A 26,777-nucleotide genomic window follows, 5' to 3' on the forward strand; every position below is an offset into this window, starting at 1 on the left:
ACTCGGTTCACTCGGTTCCATACCACGTGCGTTCGTTTCAACTCGTTTCATGTCATTTTTATAATCATGCATTCCGATTTGAAGCAAGAGCTGCCGTTGCAATACGTGAAATTCAAAGATTTTTTTTGTTTTATTTTTTTGATGACTAATTTTAGAATGCAAAGTACAAAGCAAATTGCATAGACTTTAGAGCAGAGTAAATCAATAAATGTAGACAATTTCTTCTCGATAGTATTGTGTTCTTGTCTGTGCAGTTGATAAAATTCTATTTAGTGATCTAAAATTGCATTGGAATTTATCAAGGCTGTAAATGTTGATGAGGTCACGCAGATTATGATACGCGGGTGACACACCACTTGTTGAAAGGTGTGTTCTCGGTTATCCTTGGCGCGAACTCCCCAGAGTTTACAGTCTTGGATTTTATGCCACTGAACTTCAGTAGAAATTCATGTTCACTCGTCTGCCCTGTACCGAACTGGCTCGAAAAAGCCCATCGCTCCATGCAACTCAATTGCAAAAGGCCCACAAATTAAATATTTTCACACAAAAACCGAAAAGGCCCATCGGGAATCCCCCGAATTCAACGTATGGCCATTGGCCAGTCCGGGCCTGCGTCTGCCGCACAAACTAGACGCCTTTAAGGACGAAGAGATGCATTACTTAAACGTTTCGCAATGAAATAAAAAAACCTCTATTAGGCTATGGAGGTTGGAGGAGCCACATTTGTACTTCATTCTTTGCGCTCTATTTTCTGGTGTGAAAATTTTGCATTTTCTAGTGAAATTTCAAAACAGTGAAGTTGGTTCACAAATATATATATGGGAAATTGTACATCTTTTTGTGAACAATGTGTTTATTTGAGCGCGTTCAATTTTTAGTTTCTCTTATGAGAGAAAAATTATTAAGTGCCGTACATGCAAATTGTACGAAGTGAACTGTGTTTCGCATCAGGAAACATTTTTATATTGTAACGTGTAGCACCAACATGAAAAGAGAAATTAATTAAATAAAAATTATTTATTTCGGTAAATTTCCAGAAACGTGTTCCTGTGGTCTTTCTACTTGTGAGCATATAAAATACTTCTCAAAAGTTTTTGTGTTTACCATAAGTTGTCGTTTCAGCATTGACCTTACACATGAAAGTATGAATTTTGTAACGTAGCAGCACAACCCATATAGCGCTGAAATTAGTAATTTTAGACTATAAATGTCATAGAGTTGTACAACAACCTATTACATTTGAACATTAGTTTCTAAACAGCAAGTGACGATTGCTTTCAAAACTCATCTTTGTCATTCTTCCTTCTGTTTCTATCTCACGTCTTGAGATAAACGCTAGAAAGAGAAAGAAAATGCCAAAGATGAGCTTTGAAAGCAATCGTCACTATACCCATTGACCGTTATAAGAGATCAGGGAACTTAAAGTTACATTAGAGAGATGGCATGGTGACGATGGACGATGTCATATTTAAACATAACTGGGTGCCCCTGTAATTTTTGGCTGCTGATTAGCATCAGTGCCGCCATGCTAACTCTCGAGTATAACTCTATGGTGGGGAACCGAAAACCTAGGGTCATCTCTCAAAGTTACTTTTTCAGATAAGAAGCGGTGTTTTATTGCTCTTAAGGCTATAATTTCGAATTACTCAGTAGAGGTATCTCTTTAACAGAAGTCAATAGAATTCGATTTTAACGTTCGTATTTGTACTGATTATAAAGCCGGTAAAGCACCAATGCCGCTCTTACACCGTTTTGCAATAATGAGTGCGTTCGTAGAAATTTCAGAGAAGAATCGACGCACCGTTCCCGAAATGTCACCGGTGACAGCACGTGTATGTCATGTATTGAAAATTGTGTAAACAAATAAGAAGTTCGAACCGTGCATTTAGTTATCGCAATTATTTCGGTTAAACCAAATGTTTGTTGGAGGATTACTTCAAAAGTCTATTCAAAGGAATTTCTGCTTGTATCGCAACATGGTATTAAATGAATTATTACCACCAAAACATGTGCGACGGATGACCGTTCTTGACAGAGAGCAATTTCGTCAGACCGTTTCGCTTCCTGTACTGGATTTATCAAACATTCAAATACACAGTGCAATGCCGCATCTAAAGAAGCTTACTCTCAAAATACGGAAACTGAAACCCGTGCAGCTAACAGAAACTGGACAAAAAAAATTGCTATTGCAACCTATGGCTGTGAAGACTTGGGACGGTATACCTGTTGCTGTGCAAGATTTGGGAATAACCGAAGACCGTTTAACGTGGGAAGAGTATGAATTGACGTACGATAATTGGAGTACTGAAGAAATTTTAAAATCCGTTCTACCAGAGGATCAAGAAGCATTATCAGCATTTTCCCGTATCGGACACATCATTCACCTGAATCTGAAAGATCACTTGCTACCGTACAAGACGCTTATCGGAGAAGTTCTTCTGGATAAAGAGCCACACTGTCGAACAGTCATCAATAAGTCTCAAACGATCGATAACACATATCGAAACTTTCAATTTGAGCTGCTGTGTGGCGATTCTGACTTCAAGGCTACAGTTAGGGAGAATGGAATCGAATTTGAATTCGATTTTTCGACAGTTTACTGGAATCCGCGCCTAAGCACGGAACACGAACGAATCGTTAAGCTGCTACGTCACGGCGACGTTCTGTACGATGTTTTTGCTGGTGTAGGACCGTTTAGTGTTCCGGTCGGAAAATCGAAATGCACAGTTCTAGCCAACGACCTGAACCCCGAATCGTTCAAATGGCTGCAAGCTAACATCCGACGAAACAAAGTCACCAACTACGTTTCGGCTTTCAATAAAGACGGCCGAGAATTCATTTGCAACGAAATCAAAAACGATTTGGTTTCACGGTGGCGAAACAACGAACCGAAGGACTACAAAATTCACATAACAATGAACCTACCTGCAATGGCTGTTGAGTTTTTAAATTGTTTCTGTGGATTGCTGAGCGACATCGACGAAGAAGCTCATCCAATTTATCCTCTGGTGCACGTTTATTGTTTCGCGAAGGGTGAGAATACATCGGACATAGCAAGGAAATTGGTTGAAGATAATTTAGGACAGGAATTAGGTGACAATTTGGATGGAATCTACTTTGTGAGAAATGTAGCGCCGAACAAAGACATGTATCGCGTTTCTTTCCATTTGACCCGTGAAATATTAACTGCGAAGAAAATACAGAAACGATCAAAATCTCCGTCACCCGACGTGAATGTGGATGCGAAAAAAATTTGTATTTCTTGAAATGACAATAAATGGTTAGTCGAAAAATGAAAAAAATAATTACTTTTAGGCAGGGTCTATAGGGAAGTACATAGCCAAATAACCAAAATTCAAAATTTTCAGCAATTTTCAGTTACTAAAATTTCTTAAAATATGATCTGTCGTGTTGAAATGTTGCAACAAACTTCAAAAGACCTCTTCATACTCTACATTAAACTTTTACGAAAGTCATCGTCAAGTCCTAAGAATTGAACATTTATAAGGAAGTGGTAGTTGTTTCCATCAAAATAACAAATATCCGAAAATTAACTTGTTACAGACGGTAAGCATATGATCGTATTATTATCGGGTCTATTACTTCCATCGATCAAAGTGTTTTCGATCTGTTGATTTCAAATCTTGTACTTCAAATGACTATATTACCCACAGTATGTCACTATTTTTCGCGTAGTTATCGATAACAGATGAGGCGTACGTGACAGGTTAATTACAGAAAGCTGCAGGCCCCTTCGGACATCGCCGATCCTGGCTGCAAAATGAATGTCACTTTTTTGTCCGTTTTCAGTCATCACTGTGTAGACGTGTTTATCTTAAGTTGATTGAGCAGTTGTCGCAATGGCACGAAGTAGTGTCGGTGTATTTCCACAAATACATTTTTTTGCCACAGCACCCATGTCCAGTTCTCAGTCTATTAAGCGTTTTCCACGCTTTTCGGTGAAGAAGAAGGCCTGGTACAGATACAGTCGGATCTTCAATGATTGACTTGTTATCAAAATCTGGGTATTCTGCCCATTTTTGTCGCCAACGTTCCGTTATCGGAAAATCGTCAGCTTGGATAATGGATATCCGGACCTTTCCAAATTGGGTGTCTGGAAGTAATTCGACGTGGTGGTGGATTTGTGAGATCGCGCACAATCGGCACATTTCTCAGCGTCTCGGTGATTTATGAGTTTAGACTAAATCTGCATCTTCCTTCGTAAAGTTGGTGGAGCGATATTCGCCACCACTGGCATCCATGGCTGAGGCGTCGACTGGACTGCCGCTGTAATGATTCTAATGGTTTCGATTAGTTGAATGTCGATTTTATCCACATAAGCGCTTTTATACCACATACCAGTGCTGCGTATTCGGCCAACGAGTATGAGAGTGCCAGAGCTGTAGTTCGCAGCATATGTCCGTTTTTACCCCAATCGGTGCCAGCAATTTTACGGAGAAGATTGTTCCTCGTTTTCAGTTTTCGGCTTAGATTCTATTGTATCGAATCGTTTCGTCTCTCACACGAACATCGATTTCAGCGTTAGCCATTTGGTTCTTCAGAGCACAACTTTCCTTTTTGTCAGCATTCAAGCACACGCCAGTCGGAATAATATTTGTCAATGGTAGTATGTCATTGGTGAGTATTTCTTCAGCTTCGTTCAAATCGACAGTTTGCATTGCTAGACGAATAATTTAAACCGGAAGAAGGTGGCGAAAGAGACAAAATGTCGGCATCCGACGATTCCTCATTAGCTGCAACGCTCGAATCACTACTCGTTGTCGAACTTTTTTTTCTTTAATTTGGATCCTGTGAGTATCTTTTACAGGTTTGTTGATGACGGTGTCGTTGCAATTGGCCCGCCGTTTAGATTACCCCCATTGATATTTTCCGTGTTCTTTTTTGAGGGATGAGTTTCACTCAATGAGCTGTCGATTTTTTATGTTCTTTGTTTCTTTCCTAAAAGAAGAGACGCTTTAACTCAGTCTTTTTCTCCGTTTTTTATTGTTTGCCAAATATTTCACGCATCACATTGGATGGCATCTTCAGTGGCTATAAAACATACATAATTCTTAGCACTATTCATAGAATCAGATTTTGTTTAACATTTTACCTAAATTTCATTGACTTTACAGCTTCGTCATACAATTTATCACAGATTTTGAAACTTGCAAATGAACATGACTAGGTTCACAGCTCTGCTACTAGGTTCGATTCAATTTTTACATAGAGTCACAAACAATCCTAAGCGGAAGCTCTTATCGCTAAAGCCTGCAAATTTGACGCTTGTCAAGTCAGTGTTCATGCTAGGAGCAGTGCTGTGGTAGAGTGAATGTAGTCATATCCTTAATATGGAGTTCTCCAGATCTTAATTTATTCAAATGCTTACCGCTTATTGTAAAACGTTTTGATACTGTCTCGTGCGAGTGAGAGAGAGACGTAATCGGCGCACACATCGTCAAATGTCATCAACGACAGTTTCTCTGTCTGATGAAAATATGTTTACAAACAAAAAGCTCGAACTTCTGTTCATGGAAATTGTTCTTTTAGTTACGAAATACTTGTTGTCAACAAAAAACAATGTTAGTAGTGCAAAGGTACATTCATAGGAGTATGTGCAGCTACCGCATCATGAAATACAATGAATTATTACCACCAAAACATGTACAAGGAATGACTGTTCTCGATAGAGACCAATTTCGTAAGACCGTCTCGCTTCCTATGCTGGATTTATCATAATAATTTAACATAATACGCAGTGCACTGCCGGATCTAAAAAAGTTTTCTCTCAAAATTCGTCGACTAAAACCAGTGCAGGGAACACAAACTGTGCGAAAAAAACTGCTACTGCAACCGATGGCTGTGAAGGCTTGGGACGGTATACCTCTAGCAGTTCAAGAAGTCGGAATAACCGAAGACAATTTAACATGGCGAGAGTATGAATTGACGTCCGATAATTGGAGTACGGAGGAAATTTTAAAATCGATTCTACCAATGGGAGAGTGTCAACTTCAACACACATTGCCATCATATGTTTATGTCGGACACATTATTCATTTTAATCTAGCAGAACATTTGTTACCGTATAAGACGATTATCGGTGAAGTACTTTTGGATAAACAGCCACACTGTCGAACAGTCACCAATAAGTGCCAAAAGATTAACGACACATTTCGGAGTGCGCCAATTGAAGTGTTGTGTGGAGATCGTGACTGTAAAACTACAGATAAAAAAAATGGGATCGAATTTGAATTCGACTTTTCGACAGTTTACTGGAATCCCCGTTTAAAGGGGGAACACAACCGAATTGTTAAACTATTACGGCCCGGCGACGTTTTGTATGACGTTTTCGCTGGTATTGGTCCATTCAGTGTTCCGGCTGGTCAATCTAAATGCACGGTTCTAGCTAATGACCTGAATCCCGAATCGTTCAAATGGCTACAAGCTAACATCCGACGAAACAGGGTCACCAACTACGTTTCGGCTTTCAATAAAGACGGCCGAGAATTCATTTGCAATGAAATCAAAAACGATTTGGTTTCACGGTGGCGAAACAACGAACCGAAGGACTACAAAATTCACATAACAATGAACCTGCCTGCAATGGCTGTTGATTTTTTAAATTGTTTCTGTGGATTGCTGAACGACATCGACGAAGTCACTCATCCGATGTATCCTCTGGTGCATGTGTATTGTTTCACGAAGGGTGAAAACACATCGAACATAGCACGGAAATTGGTTGAAGATAATTTGGGACACGAATTAGGTGACAATTTGGATGGAGTCCACTTTGTAAAACAAGTGGGGCTGGGGAGAAGATACATATACCGCGTTTCCTTTTATTTGACTCATGAACTATTAACTGCGAAGAAAGAACTGAAGCAGCTAGAAGCATAAGTCAAGTCAATAAGGCTTCGAAATTATTTACAGTTCCTGATTTCACAATAAAGTTTTGATTGTGTAAGTAACTCTATCAACTATTTCGTATTTTAATTGAGGTAAAATTACCGTTACTTTAAGTAATTTTACCTTACCTTTACGGAGTACTGGTTGTCATTCTCAGTAGGGCCTCAGTGATTTGATTTCTTGCATTATGATATCTGGGATTTAGAACCTAATGTTTCGCACCTGAATAAGAATAATGAGAATGGAATAGCATCTGATCAAGTTTTAAGTCTACTGTCCTGAAGTCTACTGTCCTGTCCACTACTCATACCCACCAGATTCAGAAATTTGCCATAGTTATTTGCTTGTTAGATTTTTCCAGCGTTCCACATTCGTTGCTGGTAACCTGTGAGGGAAATTTATATTTAAAATACTTCTGAAAAGCTTGGCACCAGTAGCTGTATTATCCTCGTATATCTCTGCAAATTTCTCTTCAAAACTCCTACACGTATGCAATATTTCGCGAATTTAACTACCTGTTTTTTACACAATTATTGGATCACATTAAGACACTCCTAGTGGTTGTTTTAACGTTTCAACGAGAAAGTGCAATGGCGCTGTCTTCAACATCACACAATGTACACTGTACAGCTAGCTGAAGAGAGAAGAGGCAAATTCACACTTACGGCGTGAATTATTGATGCACTACCATAGAGTAATTTGAAACAACCTCATCAATCACCTATCTAATTAAGATAGTCAAAAAAAATTTTAGATTTAGAGAATTGAATCAGCTAACACTCTTGGTTTGGTTTGGTTTTTATTGGAAACTTGATTCGTGCATTACAATCATTATACAACTAAATTTTCAAATACTAAAGAGCAAAATTGAACATTTATCGCATTAATAAAGTTACACAAATCAAAAACACTGAGACCAGTCCTTGTTGGGCCCATTGTGTTATTTCTCCGTTCAAAAATTCTTTTCAGACTCCCCTTTCGGGTACGAGTAGCCACTTGCTTCCTGTAATAAAAGAAAGCACGTTAGCCAGGTCCAGCTTTAACTGTTCTTCAGGAGTCAAATAAAAGTCTCCTAGATGCTTAGTCCTTAAATTCTTCAGAGCCGGGCAAGTGCATATGAAATGTCTTACTGTTTCCGGTTCTAGCCCACACCCTCTGCAAGTTGGATCAAGCTGTTGTGTCCTGTTAGGATTCCAACCAGCCGTCGCAACTAACACTAACACTCTAGTCTAGGAACTAAGTGAATAAATATAATCCCAATCCTAACAGAAAATAGATATTTTGAAGTCATGTCGAACAAGCCAAGGCTGTATTATGAGGAGGTTATGCCGATCGCCCGGCTATCGGTAACTCTAACTGCATTTCTGTTCGAAATTGCGCTACAATTTTGTACAAAAATTACATGAAAGTTCTTTGCTTTTTTGCGATAACAGTCTCAGTGATCGGTGTAACCTTCTAATGTTAAACCATGGAACAAGCAAAACACCAGCACTATCAAGTATAAATTTCGGCAAAGTAATTTTGGTTTTTAGTTAGACTTTCTCATTTGTTGCAGCGAGACTGTAAGAGCTCAAACACACATCACCCATTTCAAGAGGAGTACGGAAGTACGCATTTACTCCTTCGGTTACACATAGTTACTTACATGTTCCATAAAAGGAAATTATTACTGAGTTCAGTCTCTCTTTCATTGATCGAAGTTGTAAAAAAATAAATAATATTTTTCTAATCCAAGTCTCAAACCCAGTAGTGGCAAGCGAGTACACTGTCACCTGTTAAGCGACAGAGAATAAGCAATGAGATCTCCAGCTATTATCATCTCATACATCTGATATCAAGCAGACGTAAACGGTTTTGTTGCTTTGTATAAATTTGTTGAAATGGCTCAGATACAAAAAAAAATTTTTGAATGAAATGTTAAATCCCGCCTATTTTATTATTATATGAAAGATAATTGAAAGCGGATCACAAATATAGTCAAAAGTCTTTCAAATCAACAAGAAAATGCCAGACCAAAATCAAAAATTTATTTCTAAACCTACGCTAACGCTATTGTGAACGACATAAAATTCAATCATTTAACAATAAACAAATGTTTGAAATAAGAGATATTCCTTTTGAAACAAATTCGATAAGAAACTCCCATTTCCTTTTGTGCCAATTTTCACCACCCAACCGAGTACAATATCATACGCATGCGCCACATTACTTATCCCACCAATATCGTTTCAGTTTTCATCAAAGAAAAGCACGTGGGTTAGATAAGTTCCACTAGGAGAGAAATTCCGGTAATTCTCTATTATTATGAGAGCATCAACACCATTTGATGTGAAAATGTTTTCTCAATTTTGAGTTGATATACTTAATAGGTTTGATGAAGTGCTGTATCAGCCGCTAGGAAAAACATTTCACTTCAGTGATATGAATGTTATTGACGGGGATGGTTGTGTTTCGGTTTACAGTTCCGCATAGAATGAGTGTTTAAAAAAATAAATCATAACTCAACTTGATCTGTGTAATAAATAATCGGTTGCGGGGTACTTCAGATGTTTTTTTTTGCGAAAATTGTACAATTAATTATGTGAGTGACATCGCAGGAAAATGATTGTTTGAGCGAAAAAGACTAAAATAAAATTTAAAAAATTTAAAAATAGTGACCGAGAATGAAAGTTAAAATTAATTTTTAACGTAATTTGGTTCGGAAGTAGTTGTATACCAGAATTCAAGAATTCAGCAGGTTAGGAATTTAAGGCTACATTTTTGAACCGAAACAAAATTAAAAATTGCGCCGTCTTCTCTGTATCTCAATAAGTCGTGGAACCTGCTTTAAAAATATGTTTTTTTTAATAGTGACCCATTAGCCCATTTGCCCATGTGTTACTCATAGAGGTAGACTACCGTGTTACTTCTGTCTGCCGACTTCTTCGTAAATAATTCTGCGTACAATTATCTCTAATAAAATGCCTGCAAAGAAATTTGCTTCAAATTGTCTATGATCTTCTCCTATTCTTTATAATTCGACGATGTTCGTAGAAGTTGGTTTTTACACCTCAGTTTTTACTTCAGTTTCTCATTTTTCGTAATTGTTCCTTCTTAAAATGCAGTATGTTACGTGTCAAAGATGTTACTTAATAGTTATTGTAGTAATGCTAAAATGCTTTTTGAGCGAATGGGAGATTTTCAGCTCGAGCCGGAGGCGAGTGATGGAATCGAATTTTAGCATTTTAGCATAAGTTAGGAACAACTTTTTTCCTAAACGACATTGGAAATAAGCGACGAAGTTAGGAAATATATTATGTATGCAACTGAGTGGATTCATGCTTTTATAAAGTCCTAAGTGTGTAATTCTTACACAATTTCCATTTTGACAATACACGAAAAAAAAAGTTTTCGCTAGAAAGGCATCAAAAGTTTGCCTTTGCAGTACTGAATATTCAACCCTTAGGCAGTGTCGGTTTTCAAAATTCTGCGAGTGTATGCTTGTTTAATGGGCGGTTTTGGACTTATAAAGAAATTTTTCTTAAATTTTCACATTCCGAAACCGCCTGTTAAAAAACTTATAAGCTCGAGACTGGCAGAAGCATTTTCTCCGAAAAACGAAAATTTTCGACAAAAATGCTCTTGCCGGTGGCGAAATTACAATTTTTTTTTAAACTTCGGAAAATAAAAATTTAATAAAATTTTTCATACGAGTCCGGAACCGATTATTGAAAATTGATAGGCACTCCACCGGGTAGAATAAATAGTTTTCATTTTGGGAAAGGACAAATAGCGATAATCTTTATATAGGTCCCACCGAATTGAAAGTCTTTCTCCCCTTATTTCCTTCAAAATCATTATCGAATCATGAGAAATTACTTGCCAATAAAACGATTGTCGTGGCCCTCGTGTTGTTTGTCGCAACTAACTTTTCATGATTTTATTTAAAATCAAAAAATGTACACACACAAAAAATTGGCAAATTAATTTTGTTGATTAAAACTGAATCCTCAAAATTAACTCCACAATCTCCACACCGAAGGCAAAACATTTTCAACGTTTGATCACTAGTGTGCTTTACATTTTAATTTGCTAGTTTAAATGTGTCGCATTCCCACGACTCAATTCAAATATCAAATATAATTTATATAAAATTTCAAATTCACAAACGAGACTTGTGCATGGCTAAAAGAATTCAATAAATTGCACTGTGCATAAACGAAACGACACAGAAACGGGACATTTCTATATAATATAAAAGTAACGGTACAACGTTACTCACAATAGGACTTTTTCGCTGTGACATTTAACCCCGAGAGACATAAAACTCCTGTTCAATTATACAAAATAATTGCGGGAAAATAACATTGAAAATGGCTTTGGTGAATTGCTGTATGGACGTTGTATGTATGCATGGTGAATGCAATGAACTTTTTTTTTGGTAGTCTTTCACTGATTGCAGAATATTTTGAAATAGTTTGGTTTTTTCGAAGCAGAAACTGAATTGCACAAAATTTTTATTTTTTGGTAATTTCACTAATTTCAATAAATTTCACATTTTCTGTTATAAGGCGGATCGTGTTTGCCAATAAATTTCGGAATAATTTATGCCTTCGGATTGTAATTTATACAGTCTGTCCTCGAAACATCAAAATACGGTGTACTATCAAAAATTTAATAACATAAATTGGAGCGACTAGTTTATACATTTAATTCCATTAAATTAAATGCAAATGACTACATCAAGTTCTTTTGGCTACCGTTTTGTATACTACACTATACTACACACACATCCACCAAAAAAACATTATGGGTTTTGTGCATAATAATGTCTAAATGGAAACGAGTGAAAGCCATAAATTGGGGTTAGATGATGTTTAATAGAGTTATTTTTGTTCGACTGAAATTAATGACCGTTCTTATGTGTAGTTTGCTTAAAATGTATCGAAATTGTTGGCTGGCTTCATTTTAAGTTTCGCTGTTCTTATTGCCAACCCGACCAATTAAACGAAAATTAAATGCCTGCTGCTAAATTAACCATGCAAACATAGTTCCAAAAAAAATATTCCCAAATTATATGGCTACGTTGTAGTACTTATAATGGGTTACCTAATTTTCAGTGTACGAGTCCTTTTCCCCTATAAAAAATAAATTATGTGAAGCATTCAAATAAATCGGTTTTTGATTGCGATGTATAATGTAAAATGAAACATGAATTTTTGGAAAACTTAAATAATTGTAACGAGGGCACATCATTCTTATGCAACGAAAATGAATTTCCATCTTATCCAGTTCCAGTAGGACGGCGTTTGAAGCAGTTGCACCAGCCAGCCCATAAGGTAAGTCAATATTGATTTTATCGGCTTTAACTATATCACGACTAAATCTGGTACTTCTTTTGTTCAAGGTATTGCTTAGTGTTTGATACAAAATCTTTTACTTCATTTTGTTTCAACATTAATTTCACTATATAATACTATGACAACCAGATGTCATTCTTTTTTTGTCGTTGTGAAGGAACAATTGAGGGAAAACCTCTTAGGAACTGTTCATGGCCCTAACAAAATTGGGTCAAATTTGACCGTTTTTGCGTGAAGATGGGGGAGGAGGATCTAAAACCGACCAAAAGTAGTGGACGTCATTTATGAATGGCCCCTTACTTCATTAGAATTTTATGTTAAACTGTGTCAGTGTCAGCCAGCGATCATAAAATATCTCTGACCACCTGAGACTGTTTTTATTTTGATTTTATAAATTTCCTTACACTTGGTGCTATGAAATTTACTATTAAATAATTCCTGACGTGGCTTATTTACCTAAACGCGTTTTATATGTACATCCCTTTACCATTTATAAATTTCTATTTAAAGAATGTCGACCAACACTTCATATATTTCAAAAGCTTTAAAAAAAAAGTTTCGCGAAACGAGCTGATTTTCTTTTTCAATTTTTTCTTTTTTTTTAACTGAAAATTATCCTCAGACGATGATAAGTGTTAGTATATGATAAGGGTACATGCAGTTTATATAGAAATGAAGACAAACGTCTTAAGTTTTCGTCTAGCATCCAAAAATAAAATTTATTGTTTGATTAAACTCAATTTTCTTAACAGATATGTTTTCATATTATCATAACTTCAGCTTTACTTTCCGAAACTTTACGGCATAGACACACACATATATATATATACTCTCCCTCTCTCTCTCTCGTCACACTGGCAAGACTTTTATTTCATACCCATTTTCCATTATAAATACACAGAGCAGAGTTGCATTTATATTTGCGCCGTGTCTTAGACTTTGGTAAAATTTACTAGCAAAGTTACAAAGACAACGTCATGTAGTTTACTATAAACTTTCCGTTAAATAACTTTATGTGCAGAATGTGTGTTACGTTCACTTCATATCAAGTTGTGTGTGCTGGCTGCACATGACAATTATTCAGTTACATGTTTTTGTTTTTGAATAATTTCAGTCAAGGGACATGTTTTTGTAATTTGCAACATAAGTTTCCATTTTATTGTGGCATAAAGACCGAAAATAGATGGCGTTTTCGATATTGGTTTTTCCGATCGGATACATTCAAGTCTAATTATTGCCATGTCGGAAAATTCGACCGAAAATAAAATCACATAAATTCAAATTTTCCTTAGCCCCATTGTCTAACATCTGTGCTATTTGTGTGTTTGTGTTACTCTTGAACCATATCTAAACCACCAGAGTGTCCATTTAATTTGGAAATTGTAACAGCTGAGTCACACCGAGCGGAAATAACACCAACTGTAAAGTATAAGTACCGTTCTATATATACATAAATTGCAAGTACTAACTGTTGTATGTGTATAATGAGAACAGAAGCATGAAAATGTGTACTTGAAGGCAATGTTGCTAATTTAAGCGCTGTCTTTCCGTATCATACAACCACTTGTTTTCACATTGCTGAACATATAATATTCCAGAGTCTTACTAGGGGGAGGTACACACACACCATTTTATTAAAATAACATATATTCACACTTCACAGTGAAAGTTAATGTCAAAAATATGTGCTGAAAGTTTGAATTAATTTAAATAATTTTTTTGCATTCAGCCGAAAAAAAATGTGCGAGCATGGGGCAATACCCGACGATCGTTAAATTCATATTAAGCTTCAACTTTTTATTATTTTTTTCTTTCTTCTTTTGTTTAATGTTTACCTCAATTTGCAGTAAATTTCCATTTTTTCCAAAAAAAAAAAATTTAGTGCGGCTCTAGCAACGCCGATTGTCTATACTATAATACCTACGGGCTACACGACACACTTCTCCTCGTTCTCTCTTCTCTGTGCGGATTTTATGTTGTCGGAGTATTAAAACAAATACGAAAATTTGTTGTTGTCTGGCTCTGTGTGTAGAGATATTTCGCTTGCACAAAGACGCTAATTTTCCACGATATACTATAAATTACAGTGATACACCCGTGTGCACAGCTGCCTCCTCGTTCATGTTGTCGTATTTCGTTTATAAATAAATATCAAAATGTGCAAGATCTCTGACAAAAAAAAATATATTTAAAGATATAAAACACCTAGCTGAACATGTATACGCGCTTAACAGCTTCGAATAGATATAATGCTGTAATACTGTGTGCATGTCGGAACTCATTTAAAGAAAAAAAAAACGTGTTGTTGGAAGAAAAGCGTTTGGGAACTGTTGTGAAATCTATACCAATGTTACAGTCAGATGAAAATGATGAAATTTTCAGATTCGCAATTCTCACTGAAACTATTTTTGTGAGATAGGAATGCTATTCGCAATTTGCACTTTATAAGATATATAAAACTGTCGGTCAATTTTAATTAGAGTTTCCTTTCGAGACTTTTAGATTCACAGAACAGAGTCAAGATGCCATGTAAGGAGCTATATGATGGTCGAAAGGATTGCTCTTTTCATTTTGCTTATTTCTTTCGCTATCTTCTTGTGAAACGTTGAAATTTATAGAGGAATTAGGAATGGTAGACTGGTAGACGAAATGTCTGTGTGTAACTCGATAATTTGATAACTTTGACGATGAATTTTTGATGAAGAAGAATCCAATAACTTTGCTGAAGCATCCATATCGCATCAATTTTCTTTGAAAGCTTGACATCTCTGAAAGCCCCCGGTATTTAACAAAACATTATTTAAAGCCGGAGTTTTCATTGTTTTGAATTACGAGTTGAATCTTTCCCAACTCTTTCTTAAAAACTGATTTTGCTACAAGCTACACGTTAATGGAAACTGCATCTATTTATGTTGTACTTGCTGCGCCGTTTCATTAGTTCGTTTGTCATAATTTAGATAATGGAAAAGTTGTCTTTTACAGAGAATTTTCTAACTTATTATTACCATACAACCGGAGTCGTTGATAATCGTATCCGGAATATATCTCGTTGTATATCTCGTACACCTTTCATTATTTTCCGACACATCTACGTTCATTGTCGCTGGTAGTGTGTATTATACTATATATATTTTCATCCATAGAACAGGGTATTGTTTGAAAGCTGGCTTTAATTACCCAAGAATGTTTTGTTATGAAATATATATCTGTTGAAAGTTATGTATACACATACAACATGCGATATGATATGCATTATATTTAAAATGAATGTTGAAGTTAATTTAGCATAGAACTTTAACTCTAGGATACATAATAAAACGTATAAAACATAACAGTTTTAAAGAACATAACCATAAAACCATCATAATAATATGTTGATAAATTGCTTGACATTTAATTTTTTTCCCATTTACTCTCGCATTTACTTGTGTTTTGTAAACCGAACACACAAAATGAACAGTATGTCGAGTTTGGAAGCTTACCATAATGGGTAGACGGGTGTTTGAAATTGTCATGGTCTCTTGTTTCTTCTTCAGTTTGATCTGATTTGCTTTAAAATGAGGTATACGCTGATCGAATTACGACAGGTGAAATTACTCCGTATTTCAGACGCCTATGCAGGCCTGGAATGACCATACGGTGCCTATCTTACAAAATCTTTACAATTTTCCACTAAGGTGTTGCGCCATTAGAGTAGGATGTTGCGCTCTTAGAGTAAGATTTTGCGCTCATAGACTTCATGCCCGATGCCGGCTATGTCATCTGAGCTGTCGACAAAAACAGGCGATAAGATTTCTTTTATGTCATCGTATGCACCAAAAGCGCTGTTTGAACAAATGAACAAATGATAGATTTTGTATCAATATTTTGAAAATTCTTAGATCGAACGAAGTGTAAGACTCGATCACGGTAGACTTAAAATAAACCTGGCATGAGCGGTTCATTTTTGATTTACTAGATTTCTGGCAGTTCGTTGCTCTGTGTCTCTACCGGCTTCACTTGCACTTAGGGTACTAAATTATTGTACAATTGTTATTAGAATTTCGGGCACTATCGATTGAAACCACAACCAGTTTTCCACCACTCTCTCTCTGTACACATGATGGGCTATGCACCAATGTCACCGACGGTACGGATGAAAATCTAAAAATTTTGTGGAAGTTCAGGGCTCCGAGCTGACTAATAATATCGAAAAATATCGAAAGTGCATCAAAATGCTCAGTTAAAATTCATTCAACCGCACCGTGTGGTTTGAACAACCTCGCAAACATTAGATTTTATTATTTTAAAATCTAGTACATGTCTATGAAACTTTTTCCACTAAAAGTGAGTGTCATAATAACTGTTTTCAACTGGTGGTAACCGTTACGAGTTGCATATGTTTCACGCGACGTAATATGGGTCACGACAAACATCGTTCATGAATAATAGATTTTTTGATACAGCAAAAAAACTTGGTGCTGGACCGAATTTTTCACCAATTGTATCATGAAAATGAGTTCTGTTTTTTCAATCTTTTATAACAAATTACCCAGGGAAACTAGAAAGCTGACCCATTATTTTAGTGGAAAAGTTTCATCAGCTAGGTTTTAGGCTTTCTCAAGAATCTGCAAATAGATATTCTCATTTTGTGCTTAAAATGATCGAGGGATGTATCGGTAATTTAATGTTACTAATAAGACCTTGTCGGAAAATAATGATTCAGCCCCATAAGATCCTAGAAAGTCTGCTATCGAATATCATTGGTCCCACAATAGTCTTCCCCTAAAAATAAAACACACCTTAGTTGATCCAAAACATCACTTTTTCCATCGAAAGTAGAGCATTTGAAACATTAACATTGACAATGTTAAGTGTTGAATACACTGAGAGAATCATACCAATTTCATTACTTTTTTATGTTTTTGTTTGAAATGGCTACACCGAGTCCGATCTAACGAACTATTGTGTCAATGAACAAAACCTGTGTTACAGAACAGAGGGGGTTGTCAAGACCAAGTGTAATTAACACGAATTGAATGAACAAAAAATCTTCTTTCATTAAGTCAATGGTGCGTCGCGCTTCATTTTTAATGAATGTTAATTAAAGTTTTATGTGTATGTATGTCCAGGCTACACATAGAAAAATGTTTTAATGGCAAGTAATATAGGTTTTTCAAAATTGCGACATTAAATTTTTTTTGTTGATATTCAAAAACCTGCTAATGATTACACGGTAATAAAAATGTTCATTACTCACACCTTTTACACATAGAATACTGTCTCCATAAATCTTAAGCGTTTTTATTACATTTCGCTACTAAACATGTTTTTTAACTCAATATATTCTTCACACATTAAATAATGTGTTTTAAAACGAAACAACAAAGAATTCATAAAATGTTCCGTTTATATTTCGTTATGAGAAGAAAATCCAATAAAAACATCGAAATCAACTCCACTCGCATCTCCACAGAGAAAAAAAACTATTTTCGTGATTTCACACACTTAATACCTGTCGGAGATGATTCTGTTTTCTAAGATAATTTTAGTCCGCTTTTCAACTTTTCTCGGAAAAGTTTCTTTTCTATAATTTAATGTGGTAAATGAAGTGTTGCTCGTCGTGTGTATTATATTCGATATTATTATTATGAACACTGAATTTACTGACACAAAATAAAGGAAATAAAATCGAAAAGTTTCAAAGTTCTAAAGTCATTTCTGTCTACGAAAATTTTCAAATACTTTTCTTAATGCCTGTTGATAAGAGTTATGGTGTTTGTTTTTCGGTTTTGAGTATGTGACTTTATTATTTATTGGTTTTTGATTTCGATGATCGTTTCGGAGTGCCAGTTCAATGGGATTTATATCTTTTTGCAGGAAATTAATCATCAAAGTGACATTATTAATCGAAGCCAAAACAAACGGACACTTAAACTGTAAGTGATGAGAATGAAAACTTTTGAATAGAATTTCGTATTTAAAATTGTCGTTTCCATCGTTCTGTTAGTTTTTGTAGCAATTTTGTTTGCATGAATAAAAGTAATTTCAATCCCAAAAGCTTTAGTTCTATGAAAATTCTTCAAATCTCGTAAGTCACATGAAGGAATCAGCCATGAGGAAGGAATTTCAAGTTAAGAAAAGTTTTACCATCAAAAATGTTTTTCAATGTTTGCTACAACATCTAGAGTTCTAAGGAAACTACGTGGCATAGACTGTTGTCTACTAGTCCAACTATGAGATTTTACCGATATGACTACAATACAAATCCAGTTATTAAACGTTGAAACTATCGTTTCAGTCATAATGCTTGATTTCCACTTACGTCGTTTTGCCACCGTTTAGCTAAATCACGCCTTTTTTTTAATTGTTTAAAGAGTAAACGGCGAGCAAACGGAGCGTAAACAGAGTAAGTGGAAACCAAGATCTAGTGTCTAGATTAAACGCTAAATCTCAATGACTATCGACGACTTTCTGCAGCAAGGGTGAGTTCCTGAAGAAATATTGAGCAGTCGTCGTTTCTCACCGTTTCGCCATTCTGTTAAAGGGATATTCCTTTTACAAAAGGTTAAGGAACAACGACTTCTGAAGAAACTGTGAGTACTTTGACTATTCAAAACTTCTTCAGAAACTCACCGTTTCTTCACAAAGTCGTCGATACTCTTGCTTCGTCTATCATTTTTCACCTGCCGAACATTTTAGAGTATCGTTGATTCACTTTAAGAAAATGCGTTGATTTTGCACTGTAATATGTTTTTGCAACCTCGGTTGTAATTTCTACAGTTCAAAAATAGATGAAAAGCATTAAATTCGAATGATATGTTATTTATGAACGAATTATCTTTGTGTCATGCTACTGATGATTTTGTTTTATCATACTATGACTCTGCATCACATTTCATATTAAAATAAAATCGGAAAGCGCTATAATTGGAACGAAAATAGAAGATGCGTAGCATAGCGATACAGAACATTTTCTTTCAGCTGTGAATCTGCATCTCACTGCAACGAGACACAATTTTTTCTTTCTCTAATGAAATAATATCTCGTCTCTTACCGAGAATGAGGAATTTTTCATAAACTCAATCGTTGAATTTATGTTTTAGCTACAAATGGTTCACATCAGTACATCATCACATTATATTTTGGTCAAAAATTGTCCAGCTGTAAATTAAATGGGACACTAATTTCTATTATAAAATTTGAATGAATAAAAATAAAACTCAAAACAAACCAAAAATGTAAACGCGAAATGCATTAAAAGTTAGAAATTCGAAAATATGCTGAACGAACATTTAAGTGCAGCGGACAAATAAGTATAGTTTGAAATCCTATTTACACTTACCATTTGGATAAACGACTCTGATTATATAGTGCACTTTTAAAACGATTATGCCACAAAACTTTTAGCCCTACCCAGAATGTGATGTTGATGCAATTGGATTGATTTACTGAAACTTAGTGGATTCGATTGATTTTAAGTTTGGCTGTATTTCAAAGGTCAAGTGTTATTTCATTCACTTTCTCTCTTGAAAAGTGATATAGAAACAAGGTTATGCGTTTGGCACTCTTACCTAGAATGTAATCTGCTTCAAATTGATGGGTCCTTACAAAGAGAATGATTTAAGATTGTCAGGCTTTGCTCTTGATACAGTGCCGTACTGGCCTTATGGGCGTTCGGGCGATTCTCGAAGAGTCTTTTGATTTTTGTATGGATAAAGGTCAACGGATGGCCTTTTGAAAAATAATACAACGCGTTGCAACGCCCGACGGGATTTTTTGAGCCAGTCCGGTACTGTCTTGATAATATGCAGTATTGATCGATTTTAACAGAGTTAAAAGACACTCTGACGATCAACTTTTCCAATATTTTAGAGTTCACTGTTTCAGGAAAAAAATGTTATTTCTACAATCAATCAATTTATTAACAAAATCTTATCGTTATACGAAACTATACATTATCTGTAGAGGAAAACAATGTTCTTATTGATTCAAAAATTAGATTAAAGTCGACCGAATTTGAGTTTACAGTCTTCGTTCTCTCTTTATCCAACCAATACAAAGAAACTGAGTCTTCAAAAAATATCTTTTCATATCACAACCACTGCCTACCCGGAGCACCCACGGCATCCACAATGCACGCATTCGACCACTCTGCCTTCGTCCAGTTTAGATTTAGGTACGCGGCAAATGCAATTCGTTCCGAAGTTCGTGTCTCTCGTCTGTATGCAACGCAAACAACACAGCTTCTCATAGCCAGACTTTTTCCATTTTGCTATTAAATTAGCATCGGCTATTCGTTCGCGTACACAATAATCATACAGTTCGCGACTGATTGCCTTCCGGCGAAAGTACAGATCGTAAATGTAGCGCGACCTTTGATGATGAATTTTGAATATTGGCCACAGTGATTCGCTGATCCGTTTGCCATCGTGAGAATCGGTTTCGGCTTCTCTCATTTTTTGTTCCAATTCCTCCAGTGTTGGTTCGATCAGGTCCCATCCGTCCGGTGGAGATTTGCGACTTCTGCGAACTTTTGGCATTTTTATTTATTGATTTTGCACTGGTTGTTCCGAAAGAAGTGTTTCAATTTGTCACTGATGTCGGTTTCGATAGTTTTAACGCTTTTAGATGCACGGTTTTTCACAATATTTATATTGACGAGTCTTTTGATTTGAACTTTTCTCCTCGGCGGTCTGAACGTAAATGAATTTGAAAAATATTTTAAAACTCATTTGCAAAATAACAAGTGTCCATATTCCCCCCACTCTCAGCGATATTGTATGTGTGCACAAATAGGAAACAGGATTAGAGAGAGGTAGATGCATGGAAAGTAATTAGTAAAGAGAAGCTCATCACAGTATTGCATTGAAGCATAATTTTCAATGTCCTGCAATAAACCTATTAGTTCAATCACTGTGCAAAACCAATTGAAACAAAAAAAAAACAAAGCAAGAAACAACTGTTGATGTATTTACCTTTTTTTCAAATTGACTTTGTACCTAAAAACGACTAATAGATTTTGGCCGGTACAGTGAAAAAATCGGAAAATATTTCAATTATGCTTTTCAATCGTTTTTAGTTATAATCGATAAAGGTTTGTCGGTTATAACGTTTTTTATGTCGCGTCGGTAGAAATAACAATAGGATGTTTTGGTAAAAAATAGCAAGCAAGCCGCGGTACCCCTGATTCTTCCAACACCAAGACTCACTATCTTCTTTCGACCTTTCAGAAACGGAAAGTATATCGTCATATAATCATTAAGTCTGTTACTTCTATTGTTTACCTCGCGTTTCATTGTTCATATTTGTCACCGCTTTCGATAACAGATGACTCCGTTTATTCAAAATTTTTCCATTATATCTACACTTTACCCGAACATACTTATAACGACTAACGCTGCATTTTTTCCTACCCCTAGCGATTTGCTACCTGATGATGAAACAACAAACAAATCAAAATACCAACCAACCATGAGTTCAGCAGCGAATAATATAAATCAACACAACACTACCAGCAGCACCGGGTATCATATAGGGCTGTATGGATGGCGAAAGAAATGCCTTTTTATACTCATTTTAGGATTAATGGTACTAATTATAGTAAATTTAGCGTTAACCTTATGGATATTGAAAGTGATGGAATTTTCATCGGTGAGTCATAGAATTTTAAGATATTTATACCAGTTTTTTGTTGACGGTCATTATAAGTCAAATGAGGGAAATCCTGTTATTAATATATGCACAAAATTGGGAAATCACTCAAACTCCGGCCAGTTTATGATACTTGAGTTATCTTTTAAGTCTTCCCTCAACTACAAATAATTTTTAATTTTGTTGGTTATTCAAGTCGCTCCTCATATTTTTTTCAAATGACAAATTACACCCGGAGTTTGAAGCGTTACTGTATTCGTTTCGGTTGCATACTTTTCACTCGAGTTGTTCATGTATAAATTTCGATAAAATACAGAAACGTAAAATAAGTTCCGTTCAAAAGGTGAAATAAGCAAAATATTTTCTCGGAAAATTGAGGAATCAGGTCAGGCTTCGACTTGACTTGAGCCTGATTGGTTTAATTTTAAAATTAACTGAATTGACCTGTTTCGATCTGAAAAATAATAACCTGACCTAACTTGGCAGGTTTTCAGGCTACCTTGGCGTTGATGCAAAATTTTTCTTATTTATCTTTTAATTTCTGATTAAAGTGTACCTCCGAACCAGTTCGATATTTTTTTGTATCTAAAACACGCACTACGTCACAATTAAATCTGTTAATCTTTCAGGAAGGTATGGGACAACTTAAAGTTGTTGCTGGTGGACTTCAAGTTATAGGTAAGTTTATTACGAATTTTAGTAACTGATTTAAAGCCTTCATATAAAAGCTCGTAGCGTAACGCACACAATATATTGCAGTTACATATCTACTTGACGTGGTTCCTAGATTGTAACATTGTGGACGGTAAATTTTAGGTAATTTTGTGAGTTGAAGCCCGAACAAAGTAATGGCGACAAGCGAAAGTGCTGAAGATCTACCGTCCACAACAGATACGAAAACAACTACTAAGTCTACGGGAAATGAGTCATTAGTTCATTGACAATAGCGTTGACACTACTTTCCAGGGGGCATAGTGAATGAAATTACATAATTGCTTCGAACTTTTTGTATTGCCAAGTGTGATTGCATACCGGGCCTTGGGTGTGACCTGCAAAAGCAACACTTGGCAAAACAAAAAGTTCCAAACAATTAAACTAGGACGTAATCAACTATTTCATGCAAAGGCACCAAATTATGATTTTGCTTCAAAGTTTAAAGAAGCTTTTGGCTTCTTATGAAAATTTTCAGCAGTCTTCCCTTCTCGATGGACAACTTAAAGTAGAGATTTATTATTAATCCGGGCGTTTCTTAAGAGGCACCGGTACTTTGCCGAAAAGCATACATTAGGGCGATTTTTAAATACAGGATTTTAGTTTACTTTTGATGATATCTTTCCATCAGAATCCTTTTTCAAAAATGTACGACCGCAATTCTGACCACGAATGTGTTAGCTTTCAACAGAAAATAGATTTGGTTGTAACAATTTGACCAGCTCTGAGAACAATGAGCAGTTCATGAAAATTTCATTAAACTGCTCACTTTTCTCAGAGCTGATCAAACGACAACAACCAAAACTAATTTTTATTTAAAGCTAACAGATTCGTGGTCGGAATTGCGGTCGTACATTTTTCAAAAAAGATTCTGATGAAAAGATATTAACAAAAATGAAATACGAAACACGCAAATGTAGGCTACAATTTTAGCTAAGTGCCGGTGCCTCTTAATTGCTTAAGTAAACATACTTAGGCCGCTAAAGGGCCCATTGTGCCACAATTATTTTAGTGCCTGGCCGAAAAAATCCCAATGTAGGAATAGCCTGAACCCGAATGTCGTTTTTTTTGTCATATTTTTATTTATTTGCTCCGCATCTCTGTAATTATTCTTTTAAAATAAGGCGTTGTCACTGGTGTTATTACGGAAAAATGAAAAAACGGAAGCACTAAAAACCTCGATGCCCACATTCTCTGAAAATGTCCATGCTGCTAGCCCACAATTTTTTTAAAAACCTTTTTGCCAACAAATTTTTTAGTGCATATAGCCCATCGACATATTGTTAGATTTATAATTCTTCTTGAGAACTCGTTCTCAGTGAAAATAATTAAATGGTAGAAGTGATGTAGCTTCTCAAGACACTTGTAGTACTTCATGGCATTGATGATAGATGTCTTGTACGTTAATCAAGTGTCAAACAGAGAACAATAAGACAAATCGAAGCATGAAGCGATTTGAGAGATTACATTTTGCTAGAGCATTTTGTATTCGGTTTTAATGTGGCAAACAATGAATTAAATGGTCATTTCATTCCAAACCACAAATTTTTTTTTTCTTTTTTGAGGGCGTATTAATGAAATTTTCATGATGTCATTATACGAATTCCAGGTCAAACACTAGTGCTGGACATACTAAGAGCTTCCACAATTAAATCTCGTTATGGCCAAGCGATTTCATTAGGTAATTTTGCGGACAACAAAAAAGTAATCTCAAACATGCTAAATGAACGATCAAAATTGTTCAATTCCATTAGAATCGTCAAGAAATTTTTCAATCAACACCCGCGATTGGGAAGGAAACATTGAAAATAATCTATTCCTCGGTCACGATAAAATGGAGGTGCTTGCCCATAGTTTGAAAATAAAGGACACACATGGTGCGGTTCTATTTTCGGCCGACAAAAACGAAGTAATGATTGGAGCTAATTCGTTACGGATCGATGGAGACGGCGGAGCTGTGTTTCGGGAATCCGTACAGACGTCTGTTATTAGAGCGGAGCCTGGTCGAGAATTAAAGTAGGACTTTCGGGTGTGGCTCGAATCAATTAACTGACAAATGTTTATTTGCTCATTCATTGCAGATTCGATTCACCAACACGATCGCTGCATATTAGTGCTGGTCAGGACATATTTATAAAATCGGGAGCGGGAAGCATAGACGCTAGTTGCCTTAATGACATCCGACTACACTCGGAAGCTGGAAATGTAAGTGAATTAAAATATGAAAAATCTGCTGTTCCTCTTGATCCAGCTGTGTCCTATGCATAGATTTAATTATTGAAGCAATTAAATTGTTAGTTCAATCGTACAAAAACCAATTCCAATTTTATCTTCCCCATTAGATTCGATTAGATTCATCCAGCATTTTCCTACCAAATTTGAAAACCGCACAACCACCCACTCCAGGCGTATCGTCATCACACGATCATAATCACAAAATTTATCAATTATGCGTTTGTGGAAATGGCAAATTGTTTCTGGCTTTGTCTCATAGTATTTGCGCCGGTGACGAATCGACAGTGTGCAGATGATTCTACTGATAAAGTTTCTGTGTCGAAAATGAGTGTTAAAAGTGTCGACAAAGTAATCAGCAATTTATCAAGCCTTAGTCATATACTTGTACAGTAGTGTCAATCCGAGTGAGAGTTAATCGAGCAATCCGAGGCTGTCTCACTCGGGGGTGACGGTAGTGAACGTGAACATACAGTAACATTATGATATAACATTCGATGTGTGTAAATAAATTAATCATTTTTGTGAAACCCCCCCCATCATATCAGTTCCGTGTCCTGTAAATTATTGAGATCCAGGCGTTTTACGTGAACTTTTTTTTTTGTTTCATTGATAGACGAAGAGAATGTTATATAAAAAGCCATGCAAATTGGAAGTTAGTTGATTATTAGCATAACAAAAAAGAAAATTAAAAATGATGAAAAATGAGTAAACTAAAATATTATTATGTAAAGAACATAGAGCTTGACTATATATTGTTCAAAAAATGAAAAAAGAAAAAGAGAAATTTAAATTGTTAGATAATTGTTAGAAAGCAAAACGTTGCTAATGTGGTTTGAATTACATTTATTGAAAGTTTAAGTTTGATTAATACTTGACGAAATAACATAATAACCAAACTAAAGGACAGCATTACAATCTTTTCATTTTAGTTTGCTGTATCAGGAACCGAAAGCAAGTCAACTGTTTAAATTATCAATTTTTTCTGTTTTCTTTTCCAGCAATTACAACAATATAATTTCATAGACTAGATACTTTTGCCACATAAATATTTACCTTTGATTGCGCTTTTTATAATAAAAAATTTTCTACCATACAACAACAATGTAAATTATGTAACAAACTATAAAATACTGACAGGAACGAGAGAATAAAAGTAATAACAATCGAAGAAAACGTTCGTTTTTCCTTTAAAATTAATATTAGCAACGCACTCCAAGCAAAAGTGCTATAAATGACAGCTGCCAAATAGAGTGCTATTTAGTATGAAATTTTATCCCCACTCTTTTTACAGTGTAAAATTTTGTAGCACTGCCAAGTTTCAGTACCCTATTTAGAGTACCACTTTTGCTTGAAGTGCGTTGATATTAGCCAAAAAACATAAAAATCTAATTATCGGACAGTCTTTAATCTTCAGGGTTGACATTTGACATTAGTTAGTTGAATTTTCTTGAATTTTTTGAAATTTCTAGAAATCAATAAAATTCGACAAGATCGACGAATTTGAGAAATCTGCAATTTTCTTTAGTCTCCCGAATTCTTCGAATGGACGTCAAAAATTCTATGAACACGCTTGACATTATTGGTTCATGAGCCCAAATGTAATGGCAAGGAAATTATAAGATTAACAGCACTTTATTTTGGGAGTTTTCTTGATTTTCTTCGAGAAAAATATCGTGGATTTTCTTCAATTCAAAGATTTGAATTCCATTTGAATTGAAGAAAATCCACGATATTTTTCTCGAAGAAAATCAAGAAAACTCCCAAAATTAAGTGCTGTTAATCTTATAGTTTCCTTGCCATTACATTTGGGCTCATGAACCAATAATGTCAAGCGTGTTCATAGAATTTTTGACGTCCATTCGTCACACAAACATTGTCAAAAGTTTTCCAAACTTTATACTACACTTTGTGAGTATCTCTGTCTCCTATAATGGTGCGACGATATTTGTCTAT

General features: G+C 35.5%; 4 protein-coding genes across 7 annotated transcripts in view; 3 read left to right on the forward strand and 1 right to left on the reverse strand.

Moving 5' to 3' along the window:
- The window catches only part of LOC119080060 (delta-sarcoglycan), a 27,112-nt gene extending 1,572 nt beyond the window's left edge, over nt 1-25,540 (forward strand). Inside the window, exons 1-9 of one of the 4 annotated variants that reach the window (XM_037188272.1) lie at nt 9,312-9,643; nt 12,006-12,224; nt 18,105-18,163; nt 21,647-21,878; nt 22,508-22,556; nt 24,199-24,270; nt 24,344-24,605; nt 24,671-24,794; nt 24,932-25,540. In XM_037188272.1, coding sequence (XP_037044167.1) covers nt 12,090-12,224; nt 18,105-18,163; nt 21,647-21,878; nt 22,508-22,556; nt 24,199-24,270; nt 24,344-24,605; nt 24,671-24,794; nt 24,932-25,120 — 1,122 coding nt within the window. In that variant the 5' untranslated portion in view covers nt 9,312-9,643; nt 12,006-12,089 and the 3' untranslated portion in view covers nt 25,121-25,540. Of the gene's footprint in view, nt 1-9,311; nt 9,644-12,005; nt 12,225-18,104; nt 18,164-21,646; nt 21,879-22,507; nt 22,557-24,198; nt 24,271-24,343; nt 24,606-24,670; nt 24,795-24,931 lie in introns of those variants that run through there. The other 3 variants (XM_037188273.1, XM_037188274.1, XM_037188275.1) reach the window with 3 other exon arrangements.
- Nucleotides 1,821-3,295, forward strand: LOC119080045 (tRNA (guanine(37)-N1)-methyltransferase-like). Its single transcript, XM_037188247.1, has one exon. It carries the CDS (start codon nt 1,917-1,919, stop codon nt 3,264-3,266), a length of 1,350 nt encoding a protein of 449 aa, XP_037044142.1. The 5' UTR covers nt 1,821-1,916; the 3' UTR covers nt 3,267-3,295.
- LOC119080631 (tRNA (guanine(37)-N1)-methyltransferase-like) lies at nt 5,628-6,897 on the forward strand. The gene has a single exon (XM_037189038.1). The coding sequence runs from the start codon at nt 5,857-5,859 to the stop codon at nt 6,895-6,897; it is 1,041 nt and encodes a 346-aa protein (XP_037044933.1). The 5' UTR covers nt 5,628-5,856.
- LOC119080106 (protein BUD31 homolog) lies at nt 20,123-20,928 on the reverse strand. Its single transcript, XM_037188336.1, has one exon. It carries the CDS (start codon nt 20,765-20,767, stop codon nt 20,333-20,335), a length of 435 nt encoding a protein of 144 aa, XP_037044231.1. The 5' UTR covers nt 20,768-20,928; the 3' UTR covers nt 20,123-20,332.
- Nucleotides 25,541-26,777: the final 1,237 nt, after the last annotated feature.

Source organism: Bradysia coprophila, unplaced genomic scaffold (genome assembly GCF_014529535.1).
Source record: "Bradysia coprophila strain Holo2 unplaced genomic scaffold, BU_Bcop_v1 contig_350, whole genome shotgun sequence".
Lineage (NCBI taxonomy): Eukaryota > Metazoa > Arthropoda > Insecta > Diptera > Sciaridae > Bradysia > Bradysia coprophila.

Bases quoted from the DNA above. Each gene is read 5' to 3' on its own strand.
- LOC119080045 (XM_037188247.1), top strand. From the start codon at position 1,917: ATGTTTGTTGGAGGATTACTTCAAAAGTCTATTCAAAGGAATTTCTGC.
- LOC119080106 (XM_037188336.1), bottom strand. From the start codon at position 20,767: ATGCCAAAAGTTCGCAGAAGTCGCAAATCTCCACCGGACGGATGGGAC.
- LOC119080631 (XM_037189038.1), top strand. From the start codon at position 5,857: ATGGCTGTGAAGGCTTGGGACGGTATACCTCTAGCAGTTCAAGAAGTC.